The sequence below is a fragment of the Schistocerca cancellata genome, chromosome 1 (genome assembly GCF_023864275.1).
Source record: "Schistocerca cancellata isolate TAMUIC-IGC-003103 chromosome 1, iqSchCanc2.1, whole genome shotgun sequence".
Lineage (NCBI taxonomy): Eukaryota > Metazoa > Arthropoda > Insecta > Orthoptera > Acrididae > Schistocerca > Schistocerca cancellata.
The window spans coordinates 947,260,670-947,278,137 of record NC_064626.1 but is presented as its reverse complement, the minus strand read 5'-3'; the positions used below and the strand labels follow the sequence as shown (position 1 = coordinate 947,278,137).

General features: G+C 40.6%; 1 protein-coding gene across 1 annotated transcript in view; it reads left to right on the top strand.

Moving 5' to 3' along the window:
- The window catches only part of LOC126088199 (ATP-binding cassette sub-family C member 5-like), a 274,779-nt gene that overhangs the window by 111,047 nt on the left and 146,264 nt on the right, over positions 1-17,468 (top strand). Inside the window, exon 9 of the mRNA XM_049906328.1 lies at positions 670-787. Within this exon, the coding sequence (XP_049762285.1) occupies positions 670-787 (118 nt within the window). The remainder of the gene's footprint in view (positions 1-669; positions 788-17,468) is intronic.

Genomic DNA, 17,468 nt, shown 5'->3' with positions numbered 1-17,468 from the left:
AATGTATAGTGTTGCCAACACACACTATCCTATCCTTCTTCGAGAAGGAGACACAAACGGGCTTTTAACTTTCTCCAACACTTCCCTTTCTCCTTCCCGAGGGTATTTCCAAAAGCGAGGCTAGTGTCTGTCCTATTATATGTGTCTGTTGGTGGTACTATACATTTTGTCTCCTGGAAGTAAGTACTGGCCAGAAAATCTGCTACAGAATAGTTTTTCACAGTGTATTTATTATTTGAAGCTGTAAAGAATATTGGTCTGATATTTTTTATGAGTCTGATATCTTCAGATTGTATAAACCAAGTGTGTGTGTGTGTGTGTGTGTGTGTGTGTGTGTGTGTGTGTGTGTGTGTGTGTGTGTGTGTACAGGACAGGTTTTTGCTCACATTACTCTATTTTTTTAATCATCGTGGTGAATTGATAACAGTGTCTTGTCTGCCAAAGGGCAACTCTTTTGTAGTAGACATCAGTATCTTTCTTTCACTGTTGGTTTTAATGTTCCATATGTATTTTTATCATAATTAGTTTTGTGGCATGATGGTTTGTCTTTTGTTGTTGTGTTTCATTATATTTTTGGAGTCATGTTAATTCTCATATTGTAGTACATAAACACATGTATAAAAAGAGATCCATGTTATTACATCAAAATATTACCTTCTTTTGTTTTAGCTGTTAGGAATTTTGAAAGAAAGCAGCTACAGAAGGCAGCATTTTTGCAGTCTTTTAGCAATACAATAACACCAGCTATCACACTTCTAGCATCTATATCTACCTTTTTGGGATACAGGTACATTTATCACTGTATGAAAATTTTTGGTAAAAAGTATGAATGCATGCATTTCAGTTCTCAGTTGCATGTTACTTTGAAGGAAGATAAACTCTGATTTGTTACATATCTGTTACAGAGCAATAGCGTTTATGTAATTACAGTAGAGCCCTGGTAATTCGAGCTAATTGGCACTAAGGCTACGTCAAATTATAAAAAACTCGGATAATATGAAAATAATACTAAATCAATGGATAAATCATGAATAAATATTTAATGAGCACAATAATGATTAAAAAATAAATAAAAACAGTATAGTACATACCTGTGTTGTATGTACATATATGGGCACATATTTCCAAATTACAAAAATATAAGTTGCATTTTAAAGAAATTGTCCCTAGTCCTTTGTTTTAAAATACAACCTCATTTTTTAGCAGCAATGTCATGCCATCTTCTAAGAAGCATGGTGTCAGTTGGAGTAGCTTCTGCTTGCTGCAATGCAATGCCACAGCTAGTGCTGCTAAATCTTTGATGTGCGTGATCATTGGTACAGTTTTTTCAGGCAATTCCTTGTCATCACTGTCTTCAGTGGGTTCACTGACCATTTAAACAATTGCAAGATTGGTCATTCAAACTGTTCACCACTGTTCACCCATTCTGAGCCTCATTCGCATTCACATTTTCACATCCAACATTTCTGCCAATGGTAGGTTTTGTTCGTCTGTACTGTAGGTATCCATTTCATTCTGTAAAAATCTGGTTCTAAGACTTTTTTAGTGTCTTCACCCTGGTTTCAGACCATGAATCAGCTATCCAGTGAACTATGTCTTTTATCATAGCTTTTTTTCCCCTTTTTTCTGAAATTTTTTGATGTTGCCTTCACTGTCTGTTGTTTGTAGAAGCATCTGAAGCAAACGCTGACAATCAATACCTCCTCCCCCCCCCCCCCCCCCCCCCAAAGCTTTGTAAAACGCTTTGGTCCATAGGCTTATTAAACTCGACATGTTAGAGGGTCACAACAATGCACAAGTTCAGTCACATTGTAATTCTTCCTCGTCAGGGTTTGAACCAGCATTGTCAAGTGTTAGATTTCTTGGAAGGCAAGCACTTTTTCTTTAGGTATCTTTTGATCTCTGGAACAAAATATTGGAAAAAGTACTTTTTAAAAATATTTTTGTATACCCAAGCAGGTTTTTGGTGGACAAATGTAACAGGCAGTGCAAAGGCAGTGATGTTTTTTAAAGCTAGAGGCTTAGCAGACTTCACTATTACTGGTAGCTTCGGTTTATGGCTTCCACTGGCATTCGATGCAGCAAGAACTGTTAACCTCTCTATGCTTTTTGTAGCCCGGGGCAGGCTTTTCTTCTTTTGAGGCTAGAGTTCTAGATGGAAGCATTTTGTAATGTAGCCCTGTTTCTTCACAGTTATACAGGAGTAAGATTTTCTTCTTGTATAATTATTCCTAATTTCTCACAAAATTGTGTGACATTTTGAGAATTTGCAGGAAGTTTTTCACTGCAAATGTCAAGCTGTCTTATGCCATATTGCTTCTTCCATCTATCCAACCATCCTGAATCTGCTGTAAAATCGTCCTCACCTTCCATTAACTCATTTCTAAGAAATACACCTTTTTCTTGCAGAATAGACCCAGAATTGTATTTCCTTTTTGTCTCTGTTTAGTAAACAAAACTTCACGCTTTTTTTCATACTCAAGTCTTCTTCATTGACTTCCATTCAGATGGCAAAATAGAACTTTTGTTTGATGAAAACTTCTCAATTTTGTTTCTGTTTTTACATCAATCTCCAACTGTAACTTCTCCAATTTCATACTCAGCAGAAAGGCTTTTTTTTTTTTTTATGTTTCTCCTTTGTCTACTCTTTTCAAAGCCTCCAGTTTCACATTCAGTGGCACAAATTCTCTTACTTCTACCATTCATTGTAATGTATGAATTAAAACATTAAGAAACACACAGTTACATATATACAGTACACCGTGCATACATATAACACTTCAAACTTAATGTGCCACAGGAGGGCTCACCACGGTACAGATGTTACAACACAACCAACTACAGTACATACATCAATCGACAGCCAATGTTGTAAAATATGTACTGTATTTTAATGAACACTTGCTGAGTAGGCACAGCAATATGGTTAGCAATAAGGATGTTATACACTGTACAGCTGATTGTCAGGCAGTCCCAATTAGTGAAAGATCGACAAAGAAAGAGCAAGCACACTCCTCGGAACCTAATGGTACCTGTCCATTTGTAATAGAAACGCATTAGCAGTCTGAGGCCAAGGTTATTTCTGTGTATTAGGAATGAAAACTCACAGTGGAACAGTTTTACTTGTATTGTATGTGGAAAATTGAAAGTAAGTTCAGAATGTAACATATTCGAAAGTGCATAAATTGTACATGTGGACAACATATGACATGTAGGAAATGTATGAAAATTGGTTTTAATCTAGGTTTACGTAAAACTTAATTTTTTAAAGACTAGCTCTAACTACACGGATCCTCGAAATACTGGGGCTCGAATTACCAGTGCTCTACTGTATTTAGTTGACTTTGCAATTTATGTTTCTTATATATCTTACATTTTGTCATTTGGTTTAGCTTCTGCAAAAAAAAAAAAAAGAACTTCGTATTCTCTCAGGTTTGTGTTTGATTGCCTTCTTTTAATTTATATTGGATCCTTGTAGCTCTACTTTTGTGAATGATGTATGGTCCCCTCTTTCTCCTTTTGTTTTGTGTGAAATAAAGGGAAAAACATTGAGAAACATGGCTCTATAACAGTTGCTCTTGAGTAGGTGTCAGTGGTTTGAGGCAATTGTAGGTCTGCATTACTTGTTGCATTGTATGTGTTTACATGAATAAACCTCCTCACAAGAATGAAAACTTACTTTGCTTCCTTGTTTCTTGCTTGTGACTTCATTGTAGATCAATATTTTTCTTTGACTCGGGCATGTGAGAACAAGTGTCACACAGAAATGTCAGTCAGGTATGTGCTCCATGCTGTGTAAAAGGGGCCTTGCACTTGGCAGATGATCTTTAGTTAAATATATATGTATTATGTCAGATAAAACTGCAGACTGTCCTCCATACTCACTTTACACAAACCATGGGTTTCTTATTGGTGTTGTAATAAGTATACTGTAAACTATATGTACATGCATTGATGCAGTAGTCTGCATGCTGATCTCCGATTTAAGTGATACATCTGGCTTTGAATACGGTTTAGTATTAAAAGTCAACAATGCAGAAAACTGGTGTCTTCAGACGCTATGTAAACCTCAGGGGAGGTGCTGAGAATCCGTTTTTCTCTTTGTATTCCTTATGAAGAAGTGTATGTGATTTCTAGAAGGAAAAAAAAAAGATTAAACCCTTTTCAAAGAAATTAGTCTTTCACCTTTGCCCAAATGTCACTATAGGTGTAGTACAGTCTGATGTCAGCGTTACAACCAATATCTGTACTAGACTGACTTTTTAATTGTAAGCAACCTCTTTACTTTCGAGTTCTGTTCACCATCTTCAAAAAATCCTTGAAATCATTTATGGCTGTCTCCATTCATTGTGTACCTGTAAATTATAATAATATGTAGCTACTTAGAGTTCATTAGTCTTATGCCTGTCAGTACAGCTATAAATTTGACTAACATTGTTTTTCTCTTTCCTTTTACATAAGTGAATGTCAAACATATTTTTCTTCATTCCGCTAAAGTGTCATTTTATTGTCCATATAGTGACAGTGCTTGACACTGCAGCAGGATTTATTCATATCTACATCCATACTCTGCAAACCACCATTAAGTGCATGGCAAGGGTACTTTACATTGTACGAGTTATAAGGGTTTCTTCCCGTTCCGTTTATGTATGGAGCCCAGAGAGAATGATTAATTGAATGGCACTGCGTGTGCTGTAGGTACTCTAATCTTGTTCTCATGATCCCTATTTGAGTGATAAGTGGAGGTTGTTGTGTATTCCTAGAGTTATCATTTAAAGCCAGTTCTTGAAACTTTGTTAGTAGACTTTTTCAGGATACTGTACGTCTATCTTCAAGAGCCTTTCACTCCAGTTCCATCAGTATCTCTGTTACTCTCCCACATATCAGACAAACCTGTGATCATTCGTGCTACCCTTCTATGTATGCATTCCATATCCCCTGTTAGTCCTGTTTCGTATGAGTCCCACACACTTGATCAACTTTCTAGAATTGGTCGCATGAATGATTTTTAAGCAATCTGCTTTATTGACTGATTGCACTCTCTCACTATTTACCAATAAACCAAAGTCTACCAACTGCTTTATCCATAACTGATCCTATGGATCATTTCATTTCATATCCTTACAAAGTTTTACACTGTGGTATTTGTATGAGTTGGCCAATTCCAACAGTAACTCATTCATATTGTAGTCATAGGAAGCAAGGGTCACACCCATCTACAAGGGAAGAGGGGCTAATTCAGTCGCAAATTCAGTATAGTATCTAATAGGGAGAGCTGCATCAAACCAGTCTCAGGACTGAAGACCACAACAAACAAATCTAATAGGGATACTGTCGGGCCCTGGAGCTTCATTCAGTTTAAATGATTGCGGCTGTTTCTTGATACCACTGACACTAATACTGATTTCACTCATCTTTTCAGTGGTACAAAGATGAAATTTGGCTAATTTGCCTGTGTTATCCATTGCAAAGGAGCGTTTGAAAACAGAGTTAAGCATTTCAGCTTTTGCGTTGCTACCCCCCCAGTTTCAGTTCCTATCTCATTCGCTAGGGACCAGAATTTTGTGGTTTTTGTGAAATATCATTTGACAATATTCTGTTATGGAAATCACTGATGGCTCTTCACGCATTGCCCTCATGATTGCCAAATGTGTTTCATACAGCATCTCTCTATCTTCAGTCCTATGTTTTGTTTTACACCTATTATGCAGTAGGCTCTGTTTCTTTACAGTTACTGAATACCATGGAGAGTTCCATCCCTACTGTTCTACTGGATACGTTCCTGTCTAGTGAATGGTCAACTATTCTTCTAAACTTGAGCCATAATTCCTCTATATGCTCCTGCCCTGTGCTGAAATTTCAAAGTTCCTCATTGAGATATGACAGATGTTTTACCTAGTTTGTTGAACATATATATATTTCTACTTGTTTGAGTTGTCCTTTGTACCAAGATAATTATTGTTGCCACAACCACGTCATGATCACTGATACCAGTTTTGATGTTGACATCCTCAAATATGTCAGGTCTATTTGATGGCGTTAGATCCAATATACGAGGGTCGTTCTGAAAATAATGCCTCCTATTTTTATTCATGGAAGCTACAGGAGATACACAAATAACAACAGCACAGCTACATAGAGCACTATTTCAGCTGCAGACTGTCATTTTTCCACAGAATCACCACCATTCGTTATGTACCTTTGCCAATGATGAACCAGAGCCTGCATGCCGCACTTGTAAAAATCAGAACCAGCTGTGGCTAACCAGTTCCTTATGGCTTTGACAACAGCATCCGAGTCTTGAAAATGTTCCCCACATAGTCCGCCTTTCAGAGGCCCAAAGAGATGAAAGTCTAAAAACACTGAATTGGGACTGTGTGGTGGATGTGGTAAGACAGTCCAGGCAAATTTTGCGATGAGTTACATGGTCGCAAAACTGGTGTGGGGCCTGGCGTTATCATGTTACTGGTGAAAGCTGGTCTTCTTGTCTGGCCTTACCTTGGAAATTTGGCCTTTTAGCTTTGTCAGCGTCACCTTGTAGCTTGCTGAATTCACAATTTTTCCAGGCCCCAGGACATCCAAAGGAACCACACCCTGGCAATCCCAGAAGACTGTGCACATCACTTTGCCTGCAGATGGCTGTGTCTTGAATTTCTTCTTTGACGGAGAATCTGCATGTTGCCATTCCATGAACTGTCTTTTGGAGTCCAGTTCATAGTGGTGACACCATGTCTCATCTCTGTTGGTGATGCTATTCAAAAATTGTCACCATAAGCTTCATATTGGTCCAGCAGGTCATGACAAATTTCCATTTGATGACTTTTTTTGTCTTCTGTAAGCATCCATGGGACCCATCTCGCACAGACTTTGCACTAACCAAGATATTCAAACCTTGCTTTCAAGGCATTACAGCCAATATTCAGCTTTGCACACTATTCTCTGGTCATTATCCACTGATCAGCACAGATGAGTTGGATCAAGACGCTCTTCATTCCGAATGAGGACAGCTGTGCTTAGTTGACCGGGTTGTGGTTCGTCATGCACGCACTTTACACCACATTCAAAATGCCATACCCATCGGCTCACATTGCTGTTGTCTATTGTATCATCTCCGTACACCTTTAGCAAGCATCAGTGGAATTCAATTGCCACAATTTCTTCAGCAGTGAGGAATTCAATCATACGTCACTTTTTATAATGCATCCATATGAGATGCTGTTTTGGAACACTCCTCTGCTGGTGCCAGCTATTCAGAACAATGGAACCACCTGCAAATGAAAGGGGAAGGTTCAAGAATGAGTACTACACAAGTGACTTCTGGTGCGGACATCCAAAGTCATCACAAAAAGTAGGTGGTATTACTTTTGCAACAACCCTCGTATTTCCATCATGAGTGGGGTTCCAAACTATTTGTTCTAGGTAGTTTTCAGAGAAAGCATTTAGTAATGTTTCACAGGATGTCTTATCACGCCCACCACTAACGAAAGTGTAATTTTCCCAGTTTATTTTTGGGTCATTAAATTCTCCATCGGTGATAACAGTATGATTGGGGAACTTAATGTACAAGTGAACTGGGGTCTTCTCTACAGTTTCCGCTTGCATCAGGAGATGAATCTGGTGGGTGATAAAAGGATCCAATTACCATTTTATGCCTACCCCTGATACTGAGTCTTGCCCATACAATCTCATTTGCAGCTTCAACTTCTATCTCGGTGGATCTGAGTTTCTTGCCTACTGCAACAAATACACCACCACTATTTGCCATTAGCCTATTCTTTTTACATACACTTAAATTTTCCCCAAAAAATCTCACTGCTATCATTTTCAGGTTTCAAGCAGCTCTTTGTACCTAGTAGTGCTTTTCTGGAGCACTTTGAACACAGGCACTTCGTTACTAATGCTTCAGCAGTTAACCAATATGATTTTAATACTGTCACCAGTGGGGGCATTTCATTCGATCCTACACAGATACATTTGTGTCACTATCTAGATGGGATGGAGAGTCATCCAATCTAGAAAAACCCTTGTGTGCAGCCCACACACAGTCAGCTTCCTGTGCAGTAGCCTCTGATATGTAGTGCACATCTGACCTATTTAGAGGCTCCTTACAGTTCTCAAACCTATGGTGCAAGTCCAGGAAGTCACAGCCTAGCTTGTTACAGAACTTTCGAAGTGTGTGGCTCGGTCCTTCCACTTGATTCAGAACCAAGAGGCAACAGTCAGTTCTGGGTATAGTACTGCAAATTGTGGGCTTCATTGAAACTCTGCACGCAAGTCACTGGAATGATTGGAACATGACATCAGAGCCCAGATGACATGCATCATTTGTTCCAATGTGTGCCACAATCTGCAGCTGCTTGCACCCTGTTCTCTCAATGGCTGCCGGAATAGCCTCTTCAACATGTTGAATGTGGCCTCCAGGCATACACACTGAGTTCACCTGGTGTCCTTTCCTTTTCCTTGCTGACATTTCCCTAATGGTTACCATAATTCATTATAGGACTTCTGACGATTAACAAGCCCCTACCCTTTTGTGTTTGCGTCTTCTTGATATTGGACAAAACTGGTGAAGTAGGTCCCACTGTCTCAGTTTCAGGAAAGACAGCACCTTGAACCTGTTGGTTAGGAGGATCAGTACAACACCCTTAATCTTCTCTGGTCCCTGTTCACACTATACAGGACACCTAAGTCTACCATTGAATTGTCACTCACACTCAATAGGACAGGTCACGACAGATCTTGTACTGTTCGCAGAGGATATAGGAGCCACAGGAAAGGATGTACTAGAGGTACCTTTGGTACTACTACCACAGGTGCAAGACTCTTCACAGCAGTTGCCAATCATTTGACAGTAGTCAGGGCGATTTCCAACTACTTGTGAATGTTACGCAACTCATTCCATGTTCAAAAACAGCATTCAGAGTGGGGCTGCATTTTGGCTGGTGCAATGTATTTACAGGGCAGTGAACAAATAATTTTGAACTAAGCCTGCTGATTATCTTTTATGTGTGTTGAGATAAAAAAATTATACATTTCGTACGAGAATTGAAGCAAATACACTAAAAGAGTTTTAAGGCAACAGAAAATCTGTTGGTAAACATTACTGATTTCGTAAAACATTTTGAGGTTCATTATAGTTATTAACAAACTTGAAAATAGATTTAATTTATGATAAAATTAGATAATAAACACTCCTCTTTTAGGGGAAACTAGATGTAGCACTATACGAGGTGCATTCAAGTTCCAAGGCCTCCGATTTTTTTTTTCTAATTAACTACTCACCCGAAATCGATGAAACTGGCGTTACTTCTCGACATAATCGCCCTGCAGATGTACACATTTTTCACAACACTGGCGCCATGATTCCATGGCAGCGGCGAAGGCTTCTTTAGGAGTCTGTTTTGACCACTGGAACATCTCTGAGGCAATAGCAGCACGGCTGGTGAATGTGCGGCAACGGAGAGTGTCTTTCATTGTTGGAAAAAGCCAAAAGTCACTAGGAGCCAGGTCAGGTGAGTAGGGAGCATGAGGAATCACTTCAAAGTTGTCATCACGAAGAAACTGTTGCGTAACGTTAGCTCGATATGCGGGTGCGTTTTCTTGGTGAAATAGCACGTGCGCAGCCCTTCCCGGACGTTTTTGTTGCAGTGCAGGAAGGAATTTGTTCTTCAAAACATTTTCGTAGGATGCACCTGTTATCGTAGTGCCCTTTGGAACGCAATGGGTAAGGATTACGTCCTCGCTGTCCCAGAACATGGACACCATCATTTTTTCAGCACTGGCGGTTACCCGAAATTTTTTTGGTGGCGGTGAATCTGTGTGCTTCCATTGAGCTGACTGGGGCTTTGTTTCTGGATTGAAAAATGGCATCCATGTCTCATCCACTGTCACAACCGACGAAAAGAAAGTCCCATTCATGCTGTCGTTGCGCGTCAACATTGCTTGGCTACATGCGACACGGGCAGCCATGTGGTCGTCCGTCAGCATCGTGGCACCCACCTGGATGACACTTTTCGCATTTTCATATCGTCGTGCAGGATTGTGTGCATAGAACCCACAGAAATGCCAACTCTGGAGGCGATCTGTTCAACAGTCATTCGGCGATCCCCCAAAACAATCCTCTCCACTTTCTCGATCATGTCGTCAGACCGGCTTGTGCGAGCCTAAGGTTGTTTCGGTTTGTTGTCACACGATGTTCTGCCTTAATTAAACTATCGCACCCACGAACGCACTTTTGATGCGTCCATAACTCCATCACCACATGTCTCCTTCAACTGTCGATGAATTTCAATTGGTTTCACACCACGCAAATTCAGAAAACGAATGATTGCACGCTGTTCAAGTAAGGAAAACGTCGCCATTTCAAGTATTTAAAACAGTTCTCATTCTCGCCGCTGGCAGTAAAATTCCATCTGCCATACGGTGCTGCCATCTCTGGGACGTATTGACAATGAACGCGGCCTTATTTTAAAACAATGCGCATGTTTCTATCTCTTTCCAGTCCGGAGAAAAAAAGTCGGAGGCCTTAGAACTTGAATGCACCTCGTATGTTAGTTGGGATATGTGCTACAGTTACTAAATGACAAACACTAATTTACTACAAATTAGATTATGTGCAGAACAATGGTAACTTCCAAAAATTCTCAAAAACATGTGTTTATTTGTGTTGATATACGGCCAAATTCACTGTGATATATTCTTTGGCAGTAACAGGGAAAGACAAACTCTGATTTACCAGGAAATTAGTGAATCCAAAAATACCCGTACTGCTAACTTAGGAAAATATAGTTTTGTTGAGTCTCCGAAAATTCTCCAAAATAATCTATTTCTCATGTAATTATACAGTGAAATTAGAAAATGATTGTTTTGAATGAGGATAGGTCCACTGCTTCCAAACATTGTAAAAGAGCACAAATAAGTTAAGGCCCACAATTGACAGTAATTGTAAGAGTTTATCGCAGCACTCACAAATGTTTGAAATTTCACTCTATATCACAGTTCAAACAGGTATTGATACAATCAATGAAAGATTATGCGAGGCAAAGAGTACCGTATTTACTCGAATCTAAGCCGCACCTGAACAATGAGACTCGAAATAAAGGAAAAAAAATATTTCCCGAATCTAAGCCGCACCTGAAATTTGAGACTCGAAATTCAAGGGGAGAGAAAAGTTTTAGGCCGCACCTCCAAATCGAAACAAAGTTGGTCCATTGTAATATGAGACATAATTTAGGCCGAATGAATGACGATACAGCTACAGTAGTTTGGTTCGAGTCGTATATTCTTCCGCGTTTGCTGCTGTCTCACTCTAGTTTTGTAGTTTATTAGGCAGACAGGATTTAAATGAGATTGCAGCAAACACGAAAGAATACATGGCAAAATGTTTATATTGGTATTATTCTTAAGGTGAAGAGAATACTGAATGTGATTCACATTTCATCAGGTTCCTATTAGCAACCATCTCTTCTCACAGGTTGGAAAAAACTCGGAACGTAGAGTTGGCCATATTGACAAACATCCATAACAGTCTTGCCAGTCGGATTTTCGTAGTACATTGAAATTCTGCTACATTCGAAGATGAACAATACGGAATTTGTATTTACTTCGCTGGATAATGTATGAAAACGCAGTGGTCAAAACTCGGGCCGGAGAAAAAAAACTCGTCTTCTACCTTTTTTTTTTAATTTATTTACTGATGCAGAGGTTTTGGCGCCAGTATTTATCTGTGTGCCCACAAAGCATGCTTGAGTAGCGCGACATATATTCGACGGCAGAAGTTAGTTGTGACGGCACCTACCAACATTTTTCAGAACTTCCGCTTGCTTTGCACTCGATTCTAAGCCGCAGGCGGTTTTTTGGATTACAAAAACCAGAAAAAAAGTGCGGCTTAGATTCGAGTAAATACGGTAAAATACGTGAATCTAGAATTTCAAATTGGCACATGAAACTTGCACACAGGAAAATTCTGAAGTTTGGTTTTACATGTTTTCATCACCCCGATTCCCAGAACTCCTGAAGATAGACGTTGACTGTGGACACTGTATCACAGACACAGTCCCTTTAACTATTCAGAGATGTCACTAAACCTGCCCAAAGAGTAAACAACCATGCATGAGCAGTGCTTATTAGGCGGAGGGGGTCCAACAGCCGATCAGTTCCAGTCATTCCACCACGAAGGAGGTACACGGCTTGTGTTGTCTGTAGTTTTACCATGCCTAGATGATCAATACCGTGATTCGATCATATCCGCATCGTTACTTTCTGCCAGGAAGAGCTCTCAACAAGGGAAGTGTCCAGGCGTGTCGGAGTGAACCAAAGCGATGGTGTTCGGACATGGTGGAGATACAGAGAGACGGGAACTGTCAATGACATGCCTGGCTCAGGCCGCTTAAGGGCTACTACTGCAGTGGATGACCACTACTTATGGATTATGGCTCAGAGGAACCCTGACAGCGATGCCACCATGTTTAATAATGCTTTTCGTGCAGCCACAGGACTTCGTGTTATGACTCAAACTGTGTGCAATGGACTGTATGACACGCAGCTTCACTTCCGATGTCCATGGCAAGGTCCATCTTTGGACCCACTACACCATGCTGCATGGTACAGATGAGCCCAACAACATGCTGAATGAACCGCTCAGGATTGGCATCACATTCATCTTCACCGATGAGTGTGACACATGCCTTCAACCAGACAATCATTGGAGATGTGTTTGGAGGCAACGGGGTCAGGCTGAACGCCTTAGACACACTGTCCAGCAAGTGCAGCAAGGTGGAGGTTCCCTGCTGTTTTGGGGTGGCATTATGTGGGGCCGATGTATGCCGCTGGTGGTCATGGAAGGCACCATAATGGCTGTATGATACATGAATGCCATCCTGTGAACGATAGTGCTACCATATCGCCAGCATATTGGCAAGGCATTCGCACGCCCATCGTGCACATCTTGTGAATGACTTCCTTCTGGATAGTGACATTGCTCGACTAGAGTGGCCAGCATGTCCTCCAGACATGAACCCTATCGAACATGCCTGGGATAGATTGAAGAGGGCTGTTTATGGTCGATATGACCTACCAACTACTCTGAGGGATCTATGCCGAATCGCTGTTGAGGAGTGGGACAATCTGGATCAACAGTGACTTGTGAATAGTATGCCGTGACAAATACAGGTATGCATCAATGCAAGAAGACGTGCTGCTGGGCATTAGAGGTACCACTGTGTACAGCAATCTGGACCACCACCTCTGAAGGTCTTGCTGTATGGTGGTATAACATGCAATGTGTGGTTTTCATGAGCAATAAAAAGGACAGAAATGATGTTTATGTTGATCTCTATTCCAATTTTCTGTACAGGTTGTGGAACCTTGGAACCGAGGTTTTTTTACAAGAGGTGGAGCCCCTCCACGCCCACACCGGCATGATGGCCAACACAAAAGGTCTACTGCCATCTCTGCATAAGGGTTAGTATTCACTAAAGTGAGGTGTCGCAGGATGTGGGTACTGCGATGTTTGCGTACGTCTGGTTAGGATTAACCATTAATACGCGCTCATCTGGAGTTAGATTGGTCGAAATCTGACGAAGGGTAGCGGTTTGAAGCGCAGAGGAAAAAAAGTGCCAAGGCAAGAGCCAAGGGAAAAAAACCTCTGCGAAAGTTAGGTCGGGCGGCAAGAGCAGTAGCGGTTGTCTTGCTGCCTGCGATAGGTTGTGCAAGGATAGGCTTTGTTAGTAGTGGGTATCATGCATGTCGATACCTTGACGTGCGTTTGTGCTGCTCAGCGGCTGGCGCTGGGTGCTGGTACAGAGTCCTCGTTCAGCGTCCTGCAACCTGCAACAGTTAGGTTTGTTATCGGTCTTGTGTCCGATAGGTCATATACCGGAGGCACAGTGTGAGGGAGTGTTGGGAGATTGTTCGTGTGTCTGTGGGCGAGCTCGTCGGTGTCCCTGCTGTGGCCTGTTGGTCGGCTCTAATAGCAGCTGGTAGTTGTCAGTCAGTGTTGCTGATATGCAGGGGCTTACCGACGTTTGTCGCTGTTTGCGTATGTTAGTTTACCATAGGTGGTTATGCCCTAGCTAGCAGTGTCTTTGGTCGCTTGGAACCGAGGTGATGCAACACTTTATTTGATGTGTGTATAAATAACTGTGCAAATCAACTGATTTTTTACTTAGCTGTTTCTGCGCCAACATCTGCACTGTCTTGCCAATGAAGAACACTGCAGAGTGAACTTAGATATAGTTAAAATATAGAAAAATATGTAGCACCAACAAGCCACCTCTTTTGCATTTTGCAGCTAATGTTTTTTTCAAATTGGAGGCTGCTTGGAGCTGTTGTTTTTCACTGCCACTTGTACATTTACATCTAGATCTATACTTTGCAAACCACCATGAGTTGCATGGCTGAGGGTACATTCCATTATACCAGTTATTTGTGTTTCTTCCCTTTCCATTCACATATGGAATGTGGGGAGAACGATTGTGTGAATGCCTGTGAAGTGCAGTGTTTTTTCTAATCATACCCTCATGATTCTTATGTGAGCAATACATTGGGAGTTGTAGTATATTCCTAGAGTCATCATTTAAAGCTGGTTGTTGAAACTTTGTTAATAGACTTTCTCTTTCTACGTGTTTTAGTTGTCCTTTGTGCTTTGGTAACCATTGGTACCACAAATGTGTCATGATCACTGATACCAGTTTCGATGTGGACAACCTCAAAGAGGTCAGGTGTGTTTGTTGACATTTAAATCCAATTTATTTTCATCATGAGTGGGGTTCCTATTTGTCTATTGCAGGTAGTTTTCAAGGGAGGCATTTAGTAATGCTTCACATTATGTCTTGTCATGTACATCTCTAACAAACTTGTAATTTTCCCAATTAATTGTTGTGTAATTGAAGTCTTCACCGATGATTACAGTATGATTGGGGAGCTTACTTGAGGTGCTCCGTAACACTGTTCCCTTTAAATAATTTCCAAAGCATACTGCCAGGATACACAGACAAGGGGAAGGCCGCAGACACGGCCAACCGATTCGGCTCAGATTTGGCAGGTCACTTGTGTACAACCTAAAACGAAGGAATCTTAAGATATTTTTGGTCAGCACCCCCGCGTTTTTGAGAAAATCACCCCTAAAGGTTATGACGAGCAACCAACTCAGAAATGTCGGGATCGATAGATAATTGTAAATAGAGCATGTTTCATCATCAAGTGTGGGGTCCGAAAATGCATACTTTACCAGAAATCGAGGTAAGAAACCTTTACAACTGCCGCTTCTGTACCCACATGGTAAACGGTTATTCCCTGGCAGCAATGATAGCGAAACAGCCAAGGTAACTGGCTGGAAATCAGAGAACCCGGTTTCGAATCTCGAAGAAACCTACTGGGTGTTTTTCTTTTCGTTTGTATTTTTCCATATCTCAGTTGATAGGGATGGGAGGGTCAATAAGGTAAGAAAATCAATAAGGAATGATAATAATAAGGTAGGCAAATAAATTTCTCAAACCTCTTGGGATAGTAAACAACTAAAATGATACTCCAGGTAACTTTCCAATGGCTCTTCCAGTCACCATTACGTGTCCTCACTTTTCTTCGAACAACTAGATGGTTGGTACTTGTCATATAAACATTCGAAACAAATATACTCACGGCACCAAGAACATCTAATGAATGCAATCTTTCGACAGCTACACTGTCCTTCCGAAGAGTCGGTGGAAAACAAACTTGGTTTACATTTAAAAATATGTCTTTTTCGGGAGTTAATTTTGATGCGTACCATGCATACGATATCATTGCCTGAAAAATTGGTGCTGAAAGTTTGTTATGAATTATGCTGCGAATAGTTATTGCATCCGTGCGGTTGTGCAATTCCCTCTGGGTTTCCAGAAGCACACTGCAATTCTGAAGCCTGGAAACAAAGTTTTCAACCTGGCAATAAAAATAAACCTCACACGGCTGGCATAAAGGTGTGCAGTTTGGCGGTATTACTTTTACTGTGCACGTCGGCTGACTCTTGCCATCTATAAACATTGTATCATATATTGTAGTATTAATTTGCCCACTGCAGGAGTCCAATATTAGACAAAACTTGGTATCAGAAACGTATGGTTTAAAAACATTCTCAAGAAATGTTCTGTAAATCGCATTTGTCAGTTTCTCGGATTTGGAGCAGGTAATGTAAACATTTTTCAAAGAGTCTGAACTCTTATACAACCCGAGGACCAAATGCAACATTCGTTTGTTGTAAACACAGGAAGACCTTAGACAACACTTTTTGAGAGGCTGTGATGGCATATTGCGCCGTGTACGAATGTGTTAGTTTGTTTTTACTACCGACTGCGACAATGGTTCGTTTTTCTCCCTTATGCGATAATGTGCGTCGAATGTTCATCCGATACTCGCATCCTGTTTGATCGGTGTTGATCACGTAATCACTATTGAAACCGGTCATTGCGTGCTGAAAAGAGCCACCAGTTTCTGTAAATCTACTATATTTTGTACTTCCTTATGAGAGACGTATTTAGTGACATGCCGTTGACGAATTTTATACTCCGATTTGAAATTTCTTGCTCAAGATAATGATGCAGAAAACGTAAAATCCTCGATAAATCTGTCGTATGTCCACTTATTTATCACCTGGTATTTGTCGTATCTTGTCCCTCCTTTAACGATATCAATTTTCCACAATTTAAAGTCCTTCTTCCTTTACAGGACTGTTGTTGATCCATTTTTTTGCAGTGTTTGTAAGTTCCAATTTGGATGATTCCTGGCTAGCGCTACCGCCTTTACTTTTACTTCAAGGGGTATAACGCCGTAGTTAAATCATTTAGTAACCGGTTCGTAATACTCATCGGGAACAGATGAAGCACATATTCCCAGTGACGTGGAGATTTCCAAAGTGTTATGACCATTTTGCGATTCACTAGTCGGGATATCTTTCACTGCATCACCTTCTGCTTCGTCTTCATGGTATAGTACTTCAGTATCAACAAAAGTCATTTCGTTCGTCAGCTCCAAAAATCGCTCGACAATAGCCGCTCCTATCAATCTGGAATGCCGAGAAACAGAACTGCCTGTTTCCGGTAGTGCATTGATAATGCATCTGTCTTGCAACACTTTTACAAACCAAAACACAGTGTCGTTAACTTCCCGCTTGCCTTCGTCTGTGACAGGCTCCAAACTATATATTACAGCACTAGTCGAAGGGTGCACATCCTCCGGTATTCAGATTATGCACCTGAAAGATATGACACGACAAACAATAACTAGTTACTACGGCATAAACAGACGAGCTAATTACTATAAACTACATACAGTACTCGTCATTTGTTACTTACGGAAGAACACTGTGTTCATTCACAGAACATATTTCATTTGGCGTATTAACGATGGTAAAATCACTACATGTATCTGCGAGGTTCGCGGCAACCTAATGATGGAAAACAGCTCTTTCCAACTGACTTCTAAAAGGCTCATGC